This window comes from Corvus moneduloides, chromosome 4, assembly GCF_009650955.1.
Source record: "Corvus moneduloides isolate bCorMon1 chromosome 4, bCorMon1.pri, whole genome shotgun sequence".
Lineage (NCBI taxonomy): Eukaryota > Metazoa > Chordata > Aves > Passeriformes > Corvidae > Corvus > Corvus moneduloides.
In genome coordinates, this window is record NC_045479.1 from 69,175,251 (window position 1) to 69,198,189 (window position 22,939).

The 22,939-nt window shown below is 40.1% G+C and overlaps 1 protein-coding gene across 18 annotated transcripts in view; it reads right to left on the reverse strand.

The window, feature by feature from the left end:
- CELF2 (CUGBP Elav-like family member 2) overlaps window positions 1–22,939 on the reverse strand; it is a 550,002-nt gene that overhangs the window by 117,527 nt on the left and 409,536 nt on the right. For 17 of the 18 annotated variants that reach the window (XM_032105245.1, XM_032105237.1, XM_032105239.1 and 14 more), the window contains one exon: window positions 15,708–15,904. In XM_032105245.1, the coding sequence (XP_031961136.1) occupies window positions 15,708–15,885 (178 nt within the window). In that variant the 5' untranslated portion in view covers window positions 15,886–15,904. Of the gene's footprint in view, window positions 1–15,707; window positions 15,905–16,069; window positions 16,238–22,939 lie in introns of those variants that run through there. The other variant, XM_032105246.1, reaches the window with a different exon arrangement.

The following is a 22,939-nucleotide window of genomic DNA, read 5'->3' on the forward strand; positions in this document are numbered from 1 at the left end:
CACTTTCAAGGCTTTCCCTTTTGCAACACACATGGACAATGGATCTTAAACGAAAGTTCTGTTTCTCTACACTTAAGGGTACTAATATTTTAGTATGACTGCATCTGTGAATGAAGACATTCAAAAAGCCATTATGTTTTCAACTTAGGTTAATAATAAGGCTATTTTTCCACCCACTCTCTGGCACAGCTGTAATGTTCTTGGCCTCAAGTGGGAGGCAATGTGGAACAAGGATTAGCAAGATGGATGATATACAACATACAGTGCCAGTTCATATAAAATATTACTAGATTGGAAATGACTGTTTACTGTCTCAGTGATTATATGATCACTTTTTTTCCTTCCAAAGAACATACAGGATGTGACGCTCCTCTATGCCAATAAAGCTTAGTGCATAGCACCTGGGTAACGACAAATTAATTTTTGAGCTAAGCCTGATGAAGGGGTCAGCCAAAATCCTAGGCAGAGTTTATCCCCAGTACTATTTTACATGATGGAAAATGCATCCCTCCAATTCATCAATATTAGCACAGAAGAGAGATTATACAACAGAAAATAAATAAAATGGGGGGACTGAAACACCAAAAAAATGTTATGACTGTGTGTGTTTACAGTACAATAATAAAACATTCAATCTTGGGGGTTTGGGGGGGAGTTGGAAAGAGCATCTCATAGCCCACTTCCAAATAAAATCAGTCAAAACATTTAGGCATATACAGAACAAGCGTAGATTTGGCAGACAACAGGCTGGATGAACCAGCAGGGTTTTTTTCATTCAAGTTAGGTTTCCAAACTTGAGACCTTTGCGTCCTGGAGCTCAAAATCTCTCGCCTCATCTAGTAGACCCACCCCTCTTAACAAAGGCCACAGTGGCTCTACCATGAGCAGCCACGGATACTGAGCCCTGGATTCTGGCATGTTCATGTACAGTCTTACCTCAAACCAGAAACCACGTGGGTCAAGTGTTATGTCTGATCCAGCCATAAAACTTCTTTAACCACAAAGTCAACATGAGTTGTTTAAATACCAAGTGCTCAGCAGTTCCCATCCCTTGGACTACTGGACACAGCCACTGCCAAAATATCAGCAATACTTCAGAATTGAAAAATGTTTTCTTTAATAATTTTAGTGAGAGAGCACTTTCACATGAAAGAGAAACAAAAGTGTTTCTAAATGGCAAAATCATTTCTCGTCCCTAAGCAAAGATCCTCTGAAAGCTGTGTGCACAACCCAAAGCACCTCCATTTTCATGTGGTTTACTGATTTAATAAAACACATAAACAGGCTTATATCATTATTCTGCCAGCTGCAGATGATCTAGATTCACTGAGCAAACTATTCCCACAAAAATATTTTAATTGAAATTAATCTTAATGCTCACTCCTCCTTCCCCCACAAGCCAACATCGAGGCACTTTGAAATGCACATTAGCTACTTCAATAAATAAGTGAGCAATTCTTGGTTTTCTTAACCACACAGGGCATAAGTGGATGATCTCTTTGCATGCCGTGGATGATGAAAAAGACATTAAGTATTAGGATTTTTCCTGTTTGGGTAGCCCTGTGAGAGCAAGCCAAGTTTGCAAGCTTGCTCTCCCTATCATTTCCAAAGCATCACAGTTTCCATGAGCAGTGCCTCTCCCAGTCAGGTCACCAAAACCTCAGCCCTGCATGCCCCAGCCTTTTCTTTTACAGGGCTTTGTTCCAATACTCGGAGTAACTACCCAAAGTTTGAAAGTCTGCTCCTTTGACACACTCGATTTGGCAAGTGTAGAAAAAATGCTGTTAGATGAGAAAAAAGAAAAAAGAAGTGAGAAGTAGGCACATTCCCTTCTCCTACTCGCTCTCTAATGATCTTTGTGCTATTTTCTTTTAATTCTTGTTTAAAATTTCAGCCTTTTACAGTAAGATCAGCAAGAACAGACCTTTGCTTCACCAAAGATGCACAAAGCCCTTTTGTTGAGAACATGGGCCCAAAACTGGCGTCTGGGCCATGCAACTCAGTGCAGGCACACTGTCAATCCTTCTTGTTCAGCTCTGCTGTCAGTGTTTCAGGACAAAGATCATTCTACCAATCTGTTTGTACAGCATATTGTACAATCTGTTATGTGCATCTGCAATACAAACAGTAAATGATAATAAGGAGCATGTGGACAAGGCTGGAGCCCCAGATTTAGGGTCCCTTTGTTATCTGTGGCTCATGGACCCTGGTCTGCATCTGCACTTTTGACTTGCTGCATGCACACAATGTACCATGGGCACTCGCCATGAAATCTAAAGACTGCCTATTCCCAATTAAAAATACCCAAATGGTGGTTTTTTTCCCCTTCCTCCTATTTCAAGGGAGTAATTCAAAAGTTAAAACCATACCAATGGGAATGAGACACCAAATTACCTTTTGTAATATCCTTCTCAAATACAAAACAAAGCCATGAAACTTGGGGAGAAAGAGGAACAGCTCATGCCAGATGTTACCTAACGAATGTTCAATCATGAACACGACATACAAATGTATGAGAAAAAAATGCCTACTCTTAAACAGATTGTTCCCCAAAATCACATCTGACTGCAACAGTAATAATGTTTCTTATCCTTACTAAATATTTGTCTTTTTTTTTTGAAGACAGCAAACTCAGCTGACATTTCTGCACAGAACGTGGCGCTCTGCTCCTTGCAGCACAGATTGCCAGGCTGCTGCTTTACATGCTGATTTCTCTTTTGTGAACTGAGACCTTGAGTACTTTCATGGGGGAAAAGCGGATCAATGATTTTTTAAGAGAGCTAAACAATTCTGTGTAATGAACATCAGTTAACACGGGCAATTACTCTTTCTTTTTCTCCCCCAAAACAACACCACAAAAAGAAAGAGGAGATTGTAACTCCTTTGAATGGCCTCACTGACTGTACCAGAATGCCACCCGCACACAGAAATACGGGTGGGTGAAGCTCAGGAGTGACATGTGGCTTGTTAAAATATAAGATGCGTAGGTGAATAAAAACTTTTGCCATTTGATTCAGCCAACAATAAAGGGACTTGTTGTAGAAACTATTTTACTGTTTCCCAATTTTCATGAAAGATTGGTTCAAACCCTCTTTCTTTGTTGCTTTTTTTGCTGAATGAATGGAGAATAAAAGAGTTTTTTTCTGCTAGATTTCATGTATTCACTTTTTAGAAAATGCATGTGAAAGGAAAACAAAATAATATCAAACATAAAGGAGATGCAGGCTTCAATGGGATTTTTTTTTTGACATTCAAAAATATTCTGCAAAAACATCCAATATATCACATTTTCTCCTTAATGGTTAAAACATAAGAGTCGGAAAACTATGGATATCTTTATCCATGGTTTGAAGCATGTCTCTGCCTATGTCCCTGTGTTTCCACGCGTCTGAGTTTTCTGTTTATATCATGTGAATATGTAAATGCAGTTCATTTGCATTTCTGCTTTTATGTAGGAAGTCACACAAAATACCCCTCTGTATCTCATTGTGGCACATCTGTATAATGCAAGAGTGAGAGTCCTGCATTAATAACAGCATTAAAAATACCACCAGGATTATTCAATTAAATCCCTCTGCCATCACTGCTGTTATTTGTGGTGGGCTTCCAAGCCCCAGCCTGGATCACCCCGAGTCTCTCTTGAACACCCAGACAATGCTTGGTTCCATCACTGGTACAGCCAAGACCCAAACCCACTGCACTCAAGCTGGAAAGGACACTAATGCCAAAACCACACCCCCATGAGACACTTGGGAGAGGAATCTCCATAAAGAGCCTTGTTAAAGGGCTTGGTGATTCCATGCTCTGTACACACACCAGTGCCTGTTCCCAGCTCCTAGCCTGTTTCTGTTCAGCAAAGCAGTAAAGGAAATGCTTTAATTTTAATCACTTGCTGAAGTCATCAGGACTGTGTGCTTAGTTGAGCAGGGGTCTTTATGAGCCAAATATTATTCTTAGTAATAAGGAGACCTGGCAATACACTAGATGGAGCTTTTGATAGTAAGTAACATTAATTCAATTAAATCCTCTTACAGCACACACTCTCCAGCTAATGCAGTTTACAGTGAAATTTTCTCTGGCACTCATTTAAATATAATTGCTGCACTTATCTTGTCATGAGGAAATTTCTGAAGGTTACTTCTACTGTGCACGTGTAAACCTACAAGCTACACTGACCTTTAGTTTTGAGATTTTTTTGAACTACTTAAACTGCAGAATCTAAATAATGATGATGATAATAATAATAATAATAATAATAATAATAGTAATGATTCCCTACTTTCACACAGCACCTTTTAACTCAATATATACCCAAGCGAGAACTAGCAAGTAACAAAGCACAGAAAGGCATCACATGCTAACTGGAAAGGAAAGCTAAAACTGTTGGAAGTGAAAAAGTTGGAAGATGACACATTTGGAAACCTGAATTTTCATAGAGTGTTTTGCACAGTTCTTCTGAAAAACATGAAGGCGTTCTCCATGGAGACAATTTCATATTTACCTTTCATACACAAGCTGACATTATTTATAGCTATGGGGCATCATCTTCTGTCTGAATCAGAAAAGAGGTTCACATCCATTGACCCAATAGACTGGTTTTGGTGACAGTCCCAGCTGTTTTCCTATAGGTAGCCCAGTGATATACTGGAAAGCAGTCTCAATCACTTGCAAAACTGGAAAATGGGAGGTATCAGCCAAAAAACCCCAGTACACAAACCAAAACCCACCCAAACACAAAGTAAAACTTCAGTGTGTGTGCACAACTACCCATCAAGCCAAAGTCTTGAGAATTTAATGAAATATGGGAAGAACAAGTGTATAGATAGGAAGAGAAAACTGCTGAACATGATGGAAAAGAGCATTTTGGAAAGCCCTAAATATACACAGCAGACATTTCAGGCCCTTGTCCAGGGTAAACCTTCCCCAACAGCTCTTTTTCTTGTCTTCTCTTTCTCACAATGAGAAGCATCCTCAAATTAGAGATCTACTCGATTTTACCCTTTGAAATAGAGAAGAAATAATAATTTTGGGTTACTCTGCACCAAGCAGAGCATAACCAAGCAATGCACACCAAAGTGCTGAGAGCCATGGGAAGTGGGAAATACAAAATCTAAAGGGGAAAAAACAACTTCTGTGGCCACTCAACCTCTGTCCTGAGCTCAGCACTGCAAAAGGAAACCGTGCTGCCTAGTTTTCACTTCTCTTTATGCATGGGCAGGTGTTTGGAAGGGTGGGAAAGATTCAAAATATTTTTTTTGGCCGCCAAGTCTCACAAAGACTTTTTAATTTTTTTTTAGTATTAAATAAAAAGAAGGACCAAGGACCCTGCTTTCCCCATTTCCATCCTCCTGCTCAGACTCAGATGCCTGTCACATTAAGAAACATCAAGAGATTTTGTTCAGCTCTTATGGCACACAATAGCAGACGTTCAAGGGAGAATGTGGGACTGCAAAGCATTTTAAAACTCTTAAATAAAATGTGGGCTACAGTAGGCTCTCATTCAGAAGCAACATTTTCCCTTCCACTGAGAGTTCCCCCACGCTCTGGTGAAGTGAATTAAAATTGACACCGAGAAAAATCTAATTGAGCCAGAGACAACACAACACTTTTCACTATAGAAACTCAAGTCCTGGTGGAATTACTTGGGTTAATATAGTCCATTTTAAATCTACAATGATTTTTATATCCCATGATCTGCAAATAATAAAGGAAGATTGTTGTTTAAGACTCATTGTATTAATTAGGGGGAGCATAGGAAGAGTTAGAGCTGGTGCCTTTGGGTCTGCTCCACACTTGTTTTCTAACTGCAGTTCTCATCAGATCCGATTAATATGTAAATAAACTAATGCAGATCTCACCTGGGCAGTGTTAACATAACAAAATTTTTGTGTCAACCAGCTCAGAGATTCATGCTCTGAAAATGAAGGGAGCAGATTTGATGTAGGCAAAATGACACCAGCACAGACATGACATTATTTTCTGCCTGCTCAAAGTGACTCAAAAAATTTGGGAAAAGTCCCCCCAGGCCTCTGTATCTCAATTCTTCCAGCTGGTAAAAATGGAGTGATGCTATTTGTCTCCCTTTGCAAAACACTTGGAGATGTCTGGCTGAAGCAGCAGTGCTGCTCCTTACGGTGCCACACTCATCCTTGCAGCAAAAAGTTTCATGCAGTATATTAAATTAATCTACTCCCTATTGTGGTCCAGCTCCCTAAAATTGCAGTTGAAGGCATGACATCTTGAGCTACGAGGAGATTTTAATTATTGTTTGAAACATAAATTTTCCCAATTCAGTTGGGTGAATAAGAGACACGGTTTATTAGAAAACATCTTCCACCTCTTTACAGCTCTGCTTAGTCCTCTAAAAGAATGCCTGACTCGGATGCAGTAGTTATTTTAAATTAAAACCACAAGGTAGTAGACACTGAAGTTTTCTCTTCCACAAATAATAATGAATTTATGCACCACAGAGTTTAATCTGCAGAGTGAAAGTCTAATGTCCCACTTAAAACTGCATACTCATGGGCATAGATTAGACAGTAATTAAGTTCAGTGAGAAACTGAAAAGATCCACTGGAAACATTCAAATTTAATTTATTCACTGGCTTGTCTCAGAGTGTTTTTATAAGCAATTAGAAAGACACAGATTCCTGAAAATGCATTCTTTCCCAAGACAGATGGACCAGGAGATTTATATGGCATACGCAGCCTTCCACCCACAGCTCACTGGCTTGAGTTAAGCTCAAACCAGGCTTAGAAGCCACTACCAGACTTTATCCTTGGGGAATTATTTGCTATCCTTTTGAAATATGCTGATGGTTACAGTGCACTATGAAACTGATATCTAATAAAAAAGTAATACTACAACTGGCACAGCACATCCTTTTATAGCATCTGTATCACTGAAGTCTGACACTGAGCAGGTTGTGGATCCTGCCAGACCCAAAACATGCCCAAATCTGCCCTCTTGCTACCCTGCTCCCACAAAAAAATATACAGGGTGACAAGGTCTGGTGCAGGGAAGATGGAAGTAATGAAATAGTAATTAATTTACACTGCTATACCTATCTGCTTTTAATGCATTTCAAAATTATAAAGAATAGCAGACATCCTTTCAAGGCCCTCCTGGGGTTTAAATTTCATGTTAAGGACTAGGAAAATTGATGACATATTTATGCTAAAACTTTTAATGTGGTCTTTAGCTTTTTATTGTGACCCATCATTGTAATATTTATGTCTCTCACATCATCTCAGCAGTGACAGAGAAATTCTTACTGCCTTGGAGTCTCTCCCTCTATCTTTTAATAAGGAAATCTTCCTTCATTGTGGGTTTTAATTTTAGGCTATTATTTATTTGTGCATATATGTGCACAGGCACTTGTGACTGATTTTTGTGGGGTGACAGGAGCAGAAGATAAAAGCAATAAAATGCTGTTTTTGCAGTGGAAATGAGAGATTTGGAAGATGCAGTACAGCTGAAATCCATGCTCATAAGGGTACTCTCCAATTGCACTTCATTTTTGACACTTCTCAGTTGTCAAATATTTTCTTACTTTGAGCTCCTTGACAAAGTGTGTGAAGATTTCAGACCAGTCCTCAAAACCTTTGCAAAACCTCCTCTTGTGTTAGAACCAAATGATTTTGATATTAGAACTGAATAGAATCAGGAACACTACATAACAAGAGAATGGTTGTGTGGTTTGTTTTGAAGCCATTGTCCTTTAACAAAAACTCACATAACTTTTTATGTGACGAGCAGATTAATACTGTATGTTTATTCATGTAATAGAAAATTGGAAGAGGAAAGAATTTCAGTGCCACAATGTCATAAAATGGTCGAATCTCATTGATGTGAGTGTTAATATGCAACTAAAGAAACTGGATACCATGAATATCAAACTGACAGTATCTGGCACTTTTATAGATGTATATATTTTAAACGTAGGCAGCAATCTTGAAAATACTTAAACATGCCTGTGTTTTATGCCTGAGTATTATATCTATTGATTAATTCCTGCGTGCAAGTGTGTGCATGACTTGACTTAGATTTTTTCATGCATTACGATTTTCGCCTTTGAGATTATATATTTGAGAAACTGAGGTTTGGCATATTATTCACATTCAACAAAGCAATTTGATTAGTTGGTTTTTTTCAATTTTGCTGAAAGCTCAGGCTGTTTTAACTGCCTGCCTACGTGGTTTTTTTCCCCAATGAAGTGATGTCATTACAAACAACAGATTACACATTTATATTTTAAGAACATTTGGGACTCTCTTTTAAAGATGTTCTAAAATATTCTATAAGTAAATGCTGAATGATGTGCTGAAGTTGCCAACATTATAGCATGCCCAAAGTGAAGTTTAAAAAGTCCTTTTCAAACACTGCTTTATTCAATTTGCCTTTTCCCCAAGTGTTTATCAGACATGTACATTAGAGAGAACCACAATTGGAATATGAAATCCTGCTCTTCTCATGGCTGGTCTGCACATGGGTTTTCTACCAATTTAACTAAAAAAATCCATGTAGTTAAAGTTTATGCATTTTTTTCAGCATAGATGTAATTAATAATGTGCTTACACAGTCTTAGCTTAATTTTTAAAATTAATATGCAGTTGTAAATCATAGTTAAGCTGCTATGAAACTGCAGCCAATGAGCCCCAAAGTGATCTACTTTTATCCCTTTGAGATGTATTGTTTTTATTAACTTCTTACAGCAATACCTAGAGTCCTCATTTCTGGACCAAGCTCCCACTGCGATAAATACCATAAAAATAGGGATGGAAAAGATACCCAAAAAAAAAGCTTCATTCTGCTACAGCTCCAGTCATTCAGATGCTGTATACAGGAACTTCAGAAACAAGGCTAAGGAAAGGTTTGTGTGCTGCCTCTATATTTAAATACTACAGCTGAAAAATCCTCTACCCAACTCCCCCCACGACCCTCTACCCTTTTCAATCTGCAACCACAGCCCCCTGCTCCTGTTACAGTGTCTTCACAAATATCTTCCACTACTTCTGCTCTGTCTGGCTGGGTTGGGTTTGCTGTGATAATTTTTGCTATCAAAGGGGCTGACTTTCTTGCCATTGTCAATGAAGGGAGTATTACAGTGAGACTGATTTATGTGGGCAAGAGGTTTGCAGTCAAGTACACAATGGGATGTTATCCTCATCTGCTCCCTCTCTTCAAATCAATGCAAAAAATATCAGGGGACACCAATCTCAGCCCCTCTTCATGCTGGACATAGCTAAGCCACTGATGGCTGTGTCCATTGCAGCCTTGACACCTTGTCCTGTTTATGGGGTGAAATGGCACTTGGACACAGGGAGTGGTCGTGTCACATCCTGTTCCAGTTGCATTATTTCAAAACAATAAATGGAAGCAAGCAAAAGAAAAGTTTCTTTTGGAACTCTTCTCACTGCTTCTTCTGGAAGCCATTCTCTGCTCTGGAAGCGGAGGAAGAAAGTTTGACTTGAGAAGTTGAATTTTTTTTCTGTTGGCATGCTGTTCCTCAGTCTTAAGTCTATGCTGGGCAGTCCCTGGGTTTAATATTAATTGAAAGAGCTTATCTATTCCTGCCTTTGGTATGCACTTCAACATACTGCAGAAACTTCAATTGCATCCCCTTATAACTTTTTCTTTCCAAACCAAGGTACAATCCTGTATTCTTCCTCAGCTTTTCCCCTTTTAGCTTTCTTGTAAGTCAATGTTTGAAGCCCTTTACAAGTTAACCTTCTTAGACCTTTCACCATGGCTCAACCCTTCCTGACTTCATACAAAATCATGCTGTTCTTCTCTGGACCTCTGCCCTTTTCTATAGAATGGTACTAAATATTGGTAACTGTAGTTTAAGCATGATTAAAAAAACCCTTCTTTAAGTGGCGCAGTATTTCCTTGAAAGCTCTATTCAACGCTTCCATTCAAACAGCTTCGCATTTTCTGTGCCTTTTTGACCACACAGACACAAAACATCATCTCAGTCCTTTTATGAAATGTGCACTCTTCGAATCCTCTCCTGCTCTCAAATCTTTGAAAAACACACTCATTCAACACATGTGTTCGCTCAAAATAAAATTTACTCTTGCTCATGGTTCATTTTACCCAGCAGAATCTCTTTGTATTGGATTGTTTTCTCCAGGTTATCAGGTGGCTTCTCCCCCATCTAGTCCCTTCTGCATGATCCAAAAAGTTGGATAACAAGTTGGTGGTTCATTCTGTCAAAGCCATTTACATAGAGAGTGAAAAAGTATTGATCTCCAATAACAGTCCCTGTTGCTCTCCAATCATCATCCCCTCTCTTCCCCTGGCCCACAACCTTTCCCCATTCTAATCTGCCCTCGATCATCTACCCAGCTCCTTTCTCCATTTTGAAATGGGCCCTTCTCTGCTTCACCAGCAACTGCATGGATTAGTCTTCCGTGTGACACTGTGTGAAATGCCCCCGGGAAATCCAGCTTGATTACATAGATGATTTCACACCTGTCCACTTTCACAGAAACTTCTTGAAAAACTCCATCAGATTTGTCGAGTAGGAATTACCTTTTATAAAAATTAGCTCACATCTGGAATATATTCCATTATGCTATTTACAACCCATTTAAAATTATAGATTTAAGATTCCTTAAGGTTTAAATTTAAACACCCTACAGTAAGAAACTTTAAGTTAAAAATTCAACTTTATCATTCACACTTCTTTCCCATTGTACTTGCATTTAATGACAACATCTGGATTTTGCCAGTCTTTATCGCGTGAAGTTTCTTATAGTGCACAACGCACCAGCTAAAAAAATAACATGCAAGGCACTTTTTAATGCAGTGCAGTAAGAGATTTCAAGTGTGCATAGTAAAAAAATATCTGTCAGCCACCATCACCGAAATTTAGTCTAACACACAGATGCACAATGGCTGTGGTCACACGTTGTGCCATTTCAACAGCAAATGTGCTCATGGTGCAACTCATCTGATCTCAAAAGCTAAACACTGTTCACGTGGGCCAGTGAGAGCATTCAAAACACAGAATAAGACACAATGTGTAAAGAAACCCTGGCCCCTGGTGCGCTGGCTGAAGGGAGCTTTTAGAGAGCATCTAAAACAATTTTGCCAAACATAAATATTGAAATTGCCTGAAGGAGAGGAGGGTGCAATCGGCTGGCTGGTGTCGCAGGGGCAGGCAAGGAACAAGGAGCAGCAGGTCTTTGCTGCAGGTTAGGACACTCAGGATGGGCCCATGTGACAAACCAAGTGCCACAGCTCTGCTGCTGTGCAGGACTGCCCAAGTTCCCTTTTCTCCTGCTGTACTGGGCACTGTGAGAGGGACCTGCTGGAGGAAAGGAATTGTCCCCCCCTGCCTGCACCAGACTGTTTTGGAAGGGCTAAACTGAGGCTGAAATGGTGCCCCAAGCAAGCAAGGTAACTTCTGCCTCCTGTATGCATATCACTCTCTCTCTCTACATACACATAACTATATATACCTGTATGCCTCCTTGCCCACCCACTCTCTCCTGTATGCAGCAGATGAATGCCTCATTATCAGATTCCTCTGCTCGCTTCCTGGTAGACTTAAATTACCATGTTAAATAGGATAATAATAAACACTGGCCTTTAACTACAGTACATCCTTGTTCACTCAGCAGCCTCCCTCTAATCTGATAAAGGGTCTGTGAAAGGCTACAAGCAAATAAAGAGTCAGTTGTTACATGGGTGCTTCTCCCTGCTTTCCTATGATTCCTATGGCAGCAGAAAGAGATTCAGGCTCACAAAGCTGGTTTAGAGGATCTTGATCCCTGCAAGAATTATCAGGTATTGAAACAGAGGCAATGTGCCAAAAGGACATAGTGGATCTGGCCCAAGACTCTTCTGCTGCATTTCAAAAGGCAAAAGTAGCCCTGTGCCATCTGCTTGCTTCAGCACTTGGACTCTGAAACCAAGGTACCCAAGGAAATCTTTCCGGCTTAGGAAAACAGTGGGAAGAAGAGAGATCTCGGTGGCAGTGTGTGCTGCCTGCACACAGAGCTCGCTACATTTGAGGCATTAGAGCAGCTCTTTTTAACAACTACCCTAGAAAAAGTCATCTACCCACCCAGAATAAATTATATAAAGGGAGCAAGCTGGATTGGGAACAGAGAGGGCTGATCTGCCCAGACTTTGAATCCCCTTAGCCCCCAGAAGCCAAAAGTGCCATTTATTTCAGTGGTACAGAATTTTCGGCCCTTTTTTTTTTTTTTTTTTAACTTCTTTAGTTTACCTAATCCCCCGGATTTCTCTTGTTGCAGAAAGAGGAAGAAGCCTTACAAAACAACAGGGGATAAAAACAAAGTCAAATTACTTTGCTGAGGTCTTTCACACATCCAAAAGAAGCAGAGAAATGCAAACTCTGGAAAGCACGAGGAATTTCCTAGAATGCAGCCATTCCTGAAGCTCCCAATCAATAAAGCCAAGCTTCAATGTTTGCATTAGTATCAATACATCTGTGGAATTAAGATGGCTTTCCTCTGGTTTTCCAGAGTGAGGTAAACTTGGCTTTCTACCTGTCTTCCTCCAGCCTCAGCTTTGCAGAGCTGGCAAGCAATACAAAAAAGGAGGAAAGACATGAACTAGGCCGTCTGTCGTTGGAGGGTATGAAAGACAGTCTGAATAACAGCAGGAGAGAGAGAAGCAGCCTATGGTTATTTTTGACAGAATTGGGAGAGACTCAGATTGCAGCTTCATAACCAGTTCATCAGAGAAAAACTCTGTCCAAATTAGAGGAGCCCCTTTGGCTAAGCTCACAGAAATACACAACCCTTGCCTGAGAGGAGAGAAATCTTTCGAAAATCAAAATGCTTTTCTTTAAAGAGCAAAACTGAACTGCTCCCCGCCCCGTGTGGTGTAGTAACACCAACTTGCATTCCTGTCATTGCAACTCGTGGCTTGCAGCATAATCAGAGAAAATATCTGTGTGACACCAGGCTGTGAATGCTCTGCCTGGCACACAGTCCCAACCATGCAATGAAATGAAAAATGCACTTTTTTCTACCTTACCCAACCACATGGTCCCCTTGATGGACTGTTCTACACAACTGGAGGTGATAAAAAGGCTGACCAGGCAGAAAAATGCCTGGAACAACCCAAATCCACCCAGCTCAAATTAAATAAAAAGAGTTGTTTTGTGTGGGTATTTACACATAAGAGGAGCATGGAATTTGACTCCACCTCAGACATGTGATTTTTGGTGTTGTCCTGTACAGGGACAGGAGTTAGACTCCGTGATCCTTGCAGTTCAGGATTTTCTATAATTCTGTTATCTCCAAACAAAAAATGAAAACTCAGTTTCATTATTAAATGCCAATTAGATAGTATACATGAAGTATTTCTCATGCATTGTGATGAAAAGAAGACTGTAAGATGTTCCTCAGGGCAATTTTTGGGTTTGTTTCTAGCATTCTTAACAATCTTTCACACAGAATCCTTTGTGCTACTGGATTAAGAAAATAAAGATCATTCCTAGTCAAGAGATATCCACAAGAAACTCAAGAGGTTTCTAGAAACCTTGCTGGCAGATTCAGCCAGGAGGAAGGATAGAGCCAGCATGGAGATACACTCTTCCAAGGCTTCCAAGGGAAAAGCTGACCACCAGAGGAGCTTGCTGCTGGTACCAGAGAAAAGCAAGTCTGAAGGTTATTCTGCCTGTCTTCAGGATTAATTTCATTTACTCATTAATTAACACATAATGCCTGAAGTGACAAGCATAATCTCTGTGTGGCTGAAAAAGAGTCCAAGCAATAAGCATCCCCAAAATCCAGCCACCTTTCAAAAAGGATATTGTGTATGGAGACTACAAACATTGATAATTACTATACAATGATTTGCATGACCTATGCTTCATACTTATGCCTTTCAGCTGCCTAATGGACAGGTACACTGATTCCCAGAAATGGGAATCAATGGGTTTCGTCTGACCACAATATCAGTCTCACTTCATTTACTGCTTAGTGGGAAGGCATTGCTGTGACCCAGGAATCAGCTCTGTCCAAATGGATGAGTCTCAAAGTTCAGCATTTTACTGGTTTAAACTAAGGAGGAGTTTGCTCATCCATAGCAGCCTGGACTGCAGAAAATCCTGTTGTTTGACCTCTTAAAGCATTACAAGAAAAAGACATTTGGTGAGGGCTCTGTACTAACACAGCAGGGGAGTACATGCTACAATACATCAATCCTGGGCTGGAAGCAGAACTACACTGAAACACTGCAACCAGACATACCTTCTGCTTCTGAATCACAGAATCATGGAATGGTTTGGGTTAGAATGGACCTTAAAGACCAACCAGTTCCAGCCCTCTTGCCATGGACAGGAACACCTTCCACTAGAGCAGGCTGTTAACACAACATAGCCTTGAACACTTCCAGGGATGGGGAAGGGAAAGAGTGATCTAGTACAGACACTTGATTAGCAGGAAGGTACAGTGAGCAGGACTCCCTCCCTGACACTTTTTTGAGACCAATGCACCAAGACTTTTAACCAGAAGTGAGAGATGCAAGGAACCCAAAATGGACCACGGTCACTCAAAGTACCCAACTGCTTAAACTGGGCAGCAAAAAGAAGGCACTGAGAGGATCCTCTGCCTGGTACCAGGGCAAGGGAGATATGCTGAGCCCTGGCAGTGCTTTACCCAAAAGCATAGGAGTGCCCGAGGTTGTGCTGTGTGCCTCCCACATTGGCAGCCACCTCTCATCTCCAGTGAGGGCTGTTTTGCACTGTTAACTTTGCTGCGAGCCCACAAAATCATTCTGTGATATTCTCCATAACATGTGCTCTGAAGGTTTTTAGAGTCAGTGGCAGGAGTGCAGTATGAAGGAGCAACTGTCTAGCAACCTTACAGCCAGGCACACACATGCACATCCAGGTCTGCCTCTGAGCTATGCTAATCATTTTTAACGGTAGCAATGCTCTCATGTACCAAACCTGAATGAAAGCACACAGCTAGGTAGGGAGAAAAATGCATTCTGTGAAACAAAACACTCACTTTCAGTTTACGTGTAAGCACGTATCACACTTAAACAGCTATAATACACAAAACTCTCCCATACTTAAATAAGCACAGATATACGTAGTGAAAGGAAGCAATATAGTTAGGGACAAATACTTTAGATGTGTATAGAGGAAATGCAGGTAGGAAAACTAACCCTTTCATTTAGAACAGTATCAGTGCCAAAAACCAATCCTTTAATATGACTGCAGAAAAAATTTTGGAAAAAGAGCAGGGTGACTGTAATTTTTATTGCTGCTGGAGCAATGATGTGGCAAGAACCCACCACTATCACTTTTCCCCTTTTTACCCTTAAAATAATTCCCACCCGGGGTGCAAAGAGAGGAAACGAAAGGAAATAGAAAATTATATTTTTCATGAGCTAATCCTGGGAAGAAACTGCTCAGATTTCCACATTTCTTGGCAATGATAATTTAAACAAGGAGAGCGATATTTTGTTATTTTTTGCACAGTTGGAATGCACGCTTCCAGAAAACAGACAATTAAACTTCAATTTAAGAAGAGGAGCAAGGCAATATCCGATAGGATTCAGGAGTCCTTTCCTCTCAGGACTGCTGCATAACTAAGCACAGCATACTACAAAACAGAGAGCCCAGATGCAAACCTCTTTGGAAATGCTGAAGGCAAGCAAGATAATCGGGAAAACAAACAAACTGAAAGCAAAGAGAGCATAACTACTGTACCTTTACTTTGGGGAGGGTTCTGACTTCTGTCTCGGAGAACATTAATCTGGTAGACAGCTCCATAAGGCTCAAAAAGTTCTTTTAACTCTTTTTCTGACCACGAACGGGGAATCTGTCCAACAAACATCTTAATGGCATCTGGGTCTGGTTGGTCTGAATGATCCAAAGCTCCATTCATCTTGTTAGCTGTGCCGTTACTAGAAAGTGGAAAAGAAGATTAAAAAGAGAAGGCAAGTTAGGAGACTACGCAGTTTTCATGTGCACTAGATGCAGAAGATGATGTCAATTGGCACAAAGCAGAAAAAAAAAATCAGTATTTAATTAATAGCATAAGTATTACGAACAAAAAACAATGCTATTACATTTTTCATTGAGTCTGGTTTTCTCTGCAGGCTGCTGCTTAATGTCATTATATAAGATGAGAGCGGCACAACACAACCCGGGACTTCTGCATTTTAAAGCAGAGGATAGTGGCAAATAAGTGCAGATTTCTCTCCATGGCTGTTGTAAACAGAACTGCAGTGAATTCTCACTAAACTGGCTACTGGCAGAAACAAGGCAGTGCGTGTGTCTATGTGTGTGTGTTTTGTAATAAAGTCACATGAAAGGAGTATGAAACACTTGGCAATCTGTCAGATGACTAAAGCAAGATGCCAGCGATGAATCTGCAGATTGTGTGAAGCATCCATGTGTGCATCAAATTAGTATGATATTGCCTAGAATGGAAAACACTCCAGCTATGTGGCTGGTTGCTGCCGATTAGTTGCCTACGCTCTTTAAAAAGGAAAAGCAGTCTGGAGAGACCCAGTTTAAAGCACATTGTTTATTGCTGCCATAAAAAAAGCAAAATTCAAAAAGAGATGGCAGTGGCAAAACTGCCTACTTCGTTGTGGAAATGAAAATGCTGCTTCAGAAAGTTTTTTCCCCTTCAAAAGGAGATCAAATTTTTGAACACTTTCACCCCCTGTAAATTCTTAGTCTATCTGATGTCCAGATGTACATCCTACATCCAAGTTCAAAACAACCACACTTTTCCAGGGGAAAAGAACTTTGGAACAAAAAATAATCTGATCTGGGAGACAAATGATAGATCACAGTTTAGGAGGATTTGTACTCTTACACAGAAAATAAATAATTTTAAATACTGAACAAAAGTGAAAATACATCACTCCCTTTGCCCCCCTGCTCCCCTCCTTGCATTATTGATAATTAAGGACAGTAGTTCCAACTAATTACTTCCCTAGAAATTCCATAAATGCTGATGATTTTTGGATGCTTCAGTTTCAAGAAAGAACACTAATGATGCATGAATTTTCCAGCATCCCCCCACCTTTCCACCAGGGAGAGGGGGCAAATGGCCTGTATGCAGCAATGTCAGAAGCTGATCATGGCAGAATTCAGGCATTTCAGAGCCACCTGCCACTTTCAAAAAACTTGGCTTTAATTAGAATTTCTCCGTTTGATGATTGTTCAGGAGTGAATGCCCACCGGAGGACTTGGAAGAGCTCAGAATCTGCACAACCAGATGAAAATCATATTTTACATGTGAAAAAAAAAATCTAAGAGTGGCGAGAAGAAAACAACCCTGTGCAATTCCCCTGTCTCACAGCTATAACCTGTGTGAGGACAAATTATTTAGTTTCATGTGTTTCATCTCCTTGAAAGCATAATTCACCTAAACACATTAATTTGCCCATATTAACTTTAGCACTTTCCCTGCTTACAGGCAGGAAGGAGAAAGTTATATTAAAGGCACATTTTACACCACCAGCAAGAAGTTTGATCATCCCTTGTGAAGTGCTTTCAACACAGATCAGCAGACAACAGCATTTATCACACTCATAAATAGCTAAAATTCCTGTCTATTCTAGCGGGAATCTTGCCTGAGGAAGAGACTCTAAGATTTGGTCCAAACTTTTATATTACATTTCATGTACAGATATCTTGTCTTGCAAATGCTCTTCATTATGAATAAGTTCTACAGGTCACAAGTACAACTGCAGAAATTGTGACTTAGAAACTGCAGTTCCATACAAAGACAACACTTAAGCCAAACCAAGCCAACCTTCCAAACAACCACCTCCTTAAAATTGCCAAGAAACAGAAAAACCATGACTGACTCGAGTGATACTCCATGGGAACAACTCTCAAGACTTTCACGGAGCAGTAGGCACCTACGTGACACTTAAACCTCTCGAAAATCACTCCATTATTTCTTTGCAATTCCTATTCCTTTACCTAAAACCCAATCTGTCAAACAACCTCCCTAGTAGGGAGGTTGAAAAATCCCTGACCCATAGCTTAAAATAACTGGGGAAAAAGCTTACACATTATTTTGAAAGAAAAGGTATTAGTTTAGTTAAGCTCCCAGCACTGCCCTGGGCTTGGTCAACTTTCTTCTTTCAGAAATTGGCTTGACTTTTCACTTCATTTATTCTCTGTGTTGTTTGCATTGAGAAAATGTATTGAGTTCAGTTTTAAATTATACCCTTCATCTGTTCTCTCTGTTGGAGCCCTTCTTTAAGAAATCCATACACAATTGCTACTTTAGCCCAAAATTACAGCTAGGGTCATGCTTAATAAAGAATAACAAGTTTATTCCTTTGTTTTTTCCTTTACCAAAATCACCTTTACCACCAAGAGCCCCACAATTTCCATTGCTAATCAGCCAATTTTTTAGGAAACCACAAAGCCAAACACTAATACCTGTTTTCTCAGGTTAATGGCCCCATTAACATCAAGTTCTTTGAGCTAAAGGTTTAGGCACAGGCCAAGCTCTCTTCTAAATTCAGAATATGTTTAAGTCCTTTCTTTACTTTGTTTGGGACCAAAGTTGAATTACATTGATCATATTCTTTAAATGCTTTATTGGCTGAAGTTGGTTGAAGGCTCTAACTCAAGGCATAGGTACCATAAACTATGATGCAAAGCTCCAGGGGACAGGTTTTGTCACTCACTGCCTGCATTAACTTGAGTAAGTCATTAAAACTTCTCCAGACTAAATTCCACCGTCCATTGACAGCTCTATCAATCCACTAACTCCTGCAGAGTTAGGGAAAAACCAAGCACAATTTAGGCTTTTCTTTATAATACTTTTCTACCACATAGTAGGGACTTGACTGAGCTGCCAACATTTTGGGGGTTTGACAGACAAGTTCAGGCCACAGAGAGGGCAGTCATTTCTGCAAACACTGCTGGGCTCCTTCCTAAATTGTACTTCCTTTGATTTCAGTGCAAACTAAGGCTCTCAGACACCTCATAGGGGGAATCCAAATCTCACTTGTTGGGATTTTGAGGAGCCCATGAACACTGTTGCAGCAGTGACACTTGCAGTAGTATCCTCACCCAGCTTTGGCAGCTGGAGTAGGACTAGAGCCGGTGCAGACAAAATGAACAAGTGAATAAAACAGCAGAGAGATAACAATGGGAAAAAACCACCTATTGTATAGATTTTATGCATCTGATCCCTGCAGTGTACTTGAAGGCTCCACTGAGGAACAAAACTATACACCATACCTGCCTGATGGTTCAGTTGTCACAGAGCTTGCTGGTTCCATACAAAATTAAGCCAAATATTCTTGATCCCTTGTAAATGATCTCTGCTAAAGATGAATTCTGTTATCTTCTCCCAGCTTTCATCTTCACCCAGTGGACATTACTGCTCTGCACTAAGACCTTTTGGCTGCTAACAGCTGTAGGGTTTTTACTAATTTCTCTTTGCCAACACAGTGGCTCTCAGAGGAAGTGGCTTCTTCCTTCCCTCATCTCCCCTTCTCCTGTACCCAAGAAGTTATAAGACAAAAGAGAAACTACATGTAAAACCTTCCAGAAGGAAGAAAAGCAATTCTTGTGAAAGCTTAGGACTATTTCTTGAAAGCACAAGTGTACAGAGATAGCTGTGTCTAGGGGACACTAATGAGAATGGGATCCCTTGGCACTTACTATCAGTACCCAAATGATGACATACATTTAAAAAAAAAAAAAAAAAAGAGAAAAAATTAGATTATTTGGCTTGCTGGCTCTACACTGTAGCAATCCTTCCCTCCATGGCCAATTTAGCCCACTGGACTCAGGGGTGACCCAGCACATCATCTTCACTGACAAGGTGTCATCTGTATCACAGAGAGCAGCCTGAGGGCAGAGATTAAGACACTGAGTTGCTGGCTGCTTATGGTTGCTGCCAGAGCATTCTCTCTCTCAATTTGTGCCAATTTTTCTTCTAATAACCTAACTACCATTCCATCATTTCAGCAAGCTGACAGGGCCACTCTTGAGAAGTCAGAGATTGTTTTAATATCCCTGCTGCTTCAGCAGGAGCACCGGAAAAACGTAGTAGATGCCCTCTCGGTCTCTCCCATTCATATCTTTAATTACTTCAGGACTGCTAAAAGTGAACTGACCACAGAGGACAGAGAGGTAGCCTTCCAAAATAGCATCTGAATCAAAACAGACTCTCTTAAATTCATCCCCATTAAGAGCTTTGGCATTAATCCACGTTCATTTCCATTAATGATCCCAGTGTCAAGTCAGGTGCTGAAAAACAGCTGTTAATGGGGACCAAACGGAGTTACATGAGACCTGTTTTCAAATCTATTTTTAACCCTACCCAGAACCTTCATACTGTTCTTTTTTGGTTAATTTATATTGCAATCCTCACCCTATTATTGTGGTTTTACCATTTTGCTGGGGATTTGCCTTTTTCATGTTCCATAGTATAAGACATTTGAGTTCCCTCTAAGAGCCAACAGAACAAGAACATGATAACAAACGAGTTCCAAATGTAATGACAACTAAATCCAACCCAGTGCAGAGGTATCTACAGGCACCAAGGTTTTATAGTAATGAAGTATTTACATCTGAGCCGTGGCATGACTGCCAGGATATCACACAAGCTGACAAAAGGGACAACACCCGTTTGAAGGCTTCTGACTGCTGTCAAGAGAGACAGCCAAGCATCATCTTACTGTACTCCAAAGATCATAATTGCTGGTTTATGAGCAAATTTTATCTGGAAGGACCCAAAAGGGCTTTATAAACTCATTGTTTAGAGAGGAATGACTTCATCGTAAGGTGACAGACGGTAGCTGTTTAATGACATGGAGCATTATCACACAACAATTTCAGCCAGGAAGGATAGAACAATACCGTACACAATTGAAAACTGCAGGGGGTTGCAATTTATAGACACAGAAGGTAATTACCTACATTGGATTTTGGCCAGCAAAATAAGGGCCAGAACCTCTGACAAATAGAAAAAGAAGCTGTGCAACATTTTTAAGCCGTAAATGACCAGGTCTCTGTGTTTTGGGGGAAAAAAAGTCATCTACAGATGCTTTCTGGCCCATCAGCATTTTCGCAGCACACTTGCTCAAAAGCAGCTCAAAGCAAAGATGATGTTTCAAAAATCATTAACTGCTTCTGCTGTAGTGTGTTGTCGACAACAGTTTTTGGCAGAACTATTAGACTCTAATAACACTTATAATTATTATTAAGTAACACATATCCTAAACAGCAATTGTTAAATGACCCTGAAATCATGCCCAATGAAAAAAAACCCGGGATGTTCAGTCCTATGTAGGCAGTAAAGTCTACAAAATAATTATCACTAGGCTTCCCTGCACCCATCAGCAGGGCTAACAACTGAGCAGCTGTAAGACTTGCAATCCATCTCACAGCCCCATAAAGACTTTAACAAAGAGATGAGCAATTCTTCATCCACCCAGCAGAGAGCAACCGCACTTGCACTCTCACACACATGAACGACATGAAAATCCTGATGGCTTTAATACCTGACATGCAATGCTCAGATTTCATTCTTCTCGGTAGTTAATAATACTCAAGTGCTTGTGTAAGCACTCAGTGGTAAATGTAAAGATGTTTTTCCCTGTGTTGCCTCCACATTGACAGAAATTATCTCTAAACATGTAATTTTTCTTAAGACAATGAGCTACTTTTTACTGCCTTGATAATTCAAAATTTACAGTCATTTTTCTGGTGAAATCAGTGATTTCTTGTAGTTCAGCTTTGCTAACTCTCGCCATGTAGTAGATCATACAAACCATAGTAAACCACTGCTAGTATAGGGAATACTTGTTTTCTGATTAATTCTAAATTTAGTACACGTGATCACTTTAACACCTCAAATGCAAATCTTAGGTAAGGTAAGGAGGCATCATTTTACTCCAGAGGAAAAAAGGTCTGAGAATCCGAGGGAAAAAGAAAATTCCTACCTTGAAAACATTTTGATGGGTAATAAATTTGGGCTGGGAGAAGGAGCAGCAGAGGGAAGTTGCCTTTCAAGCATATAGGTCAGACTGCATGATACTAAGGGCAATATGAATTGAAAAAAGTACTGAACAAAATACAGACTAGAGAAACATCAGAAGGGAGCTGAACCCACCTGAGATAAAACATGTTATTTCTTAGAGGTATAGATGCAGATTCCTCACCAGTATCACAGAAAGAAATCAAGGATACAAAAGGAAATCATAGTAAGAGCTGCATTAAAATGCAGTTCCCTTTTCAGCTGGAGGTGCACATACACTCCTTTGTGCTTAAAGGCTTCTAGACTTCCTAAAATTAGCCCACAGAGTTCTTCTCACCAAAGTTAAATATTCACCTCCAGAGGTGGGTGGCTCTTCAGGTGTTCAGCCCGTGTTCCTGCACTGCCTCTATTACAAACCAGTTTGATTTAAGGCAAGGGTTTCAGCCTAAACCCTGGATACTCCTTGTGTACATGTTTAAACCTACCAAAAGAAGTTATTCTAATCTCGTGCTGTTAGTAATTCTTCCTGAAACCATAGAGTCAAGCAACTTTGCAAAAGCTTTGTACATCTGTTATATCACACCTTCAAAAAAATCCCCCTTACATGCAAACACACCTTAAGAAAAAAAAGAGTCCTGCATGCTTCAGACTATCTCAACTCTTACCGCTGCTGTATGAACCTATTTTTTATTTTTTATCATGCATATTATTTTTTAGAACATGCAGTAGTGCTTAATGATGTGTGTGTGCTGTGAGTGGAGCAACTCATACGAGTTAAAATATATGTAAACAAGAGTGAACGAGCACAGAAGTGAAAGCAAACAGAGAGGGGAAGAGGTTTGTTTTTTAGAGTCTTCTATTTTGGAAACCAATTAAATACCACTGCTAGTTCATCTAATAGCGGAAGCAAACAATTAAACACACCATCTGTACACGTCTGAACTGGGCAGCATCTTTTTGTTTATGC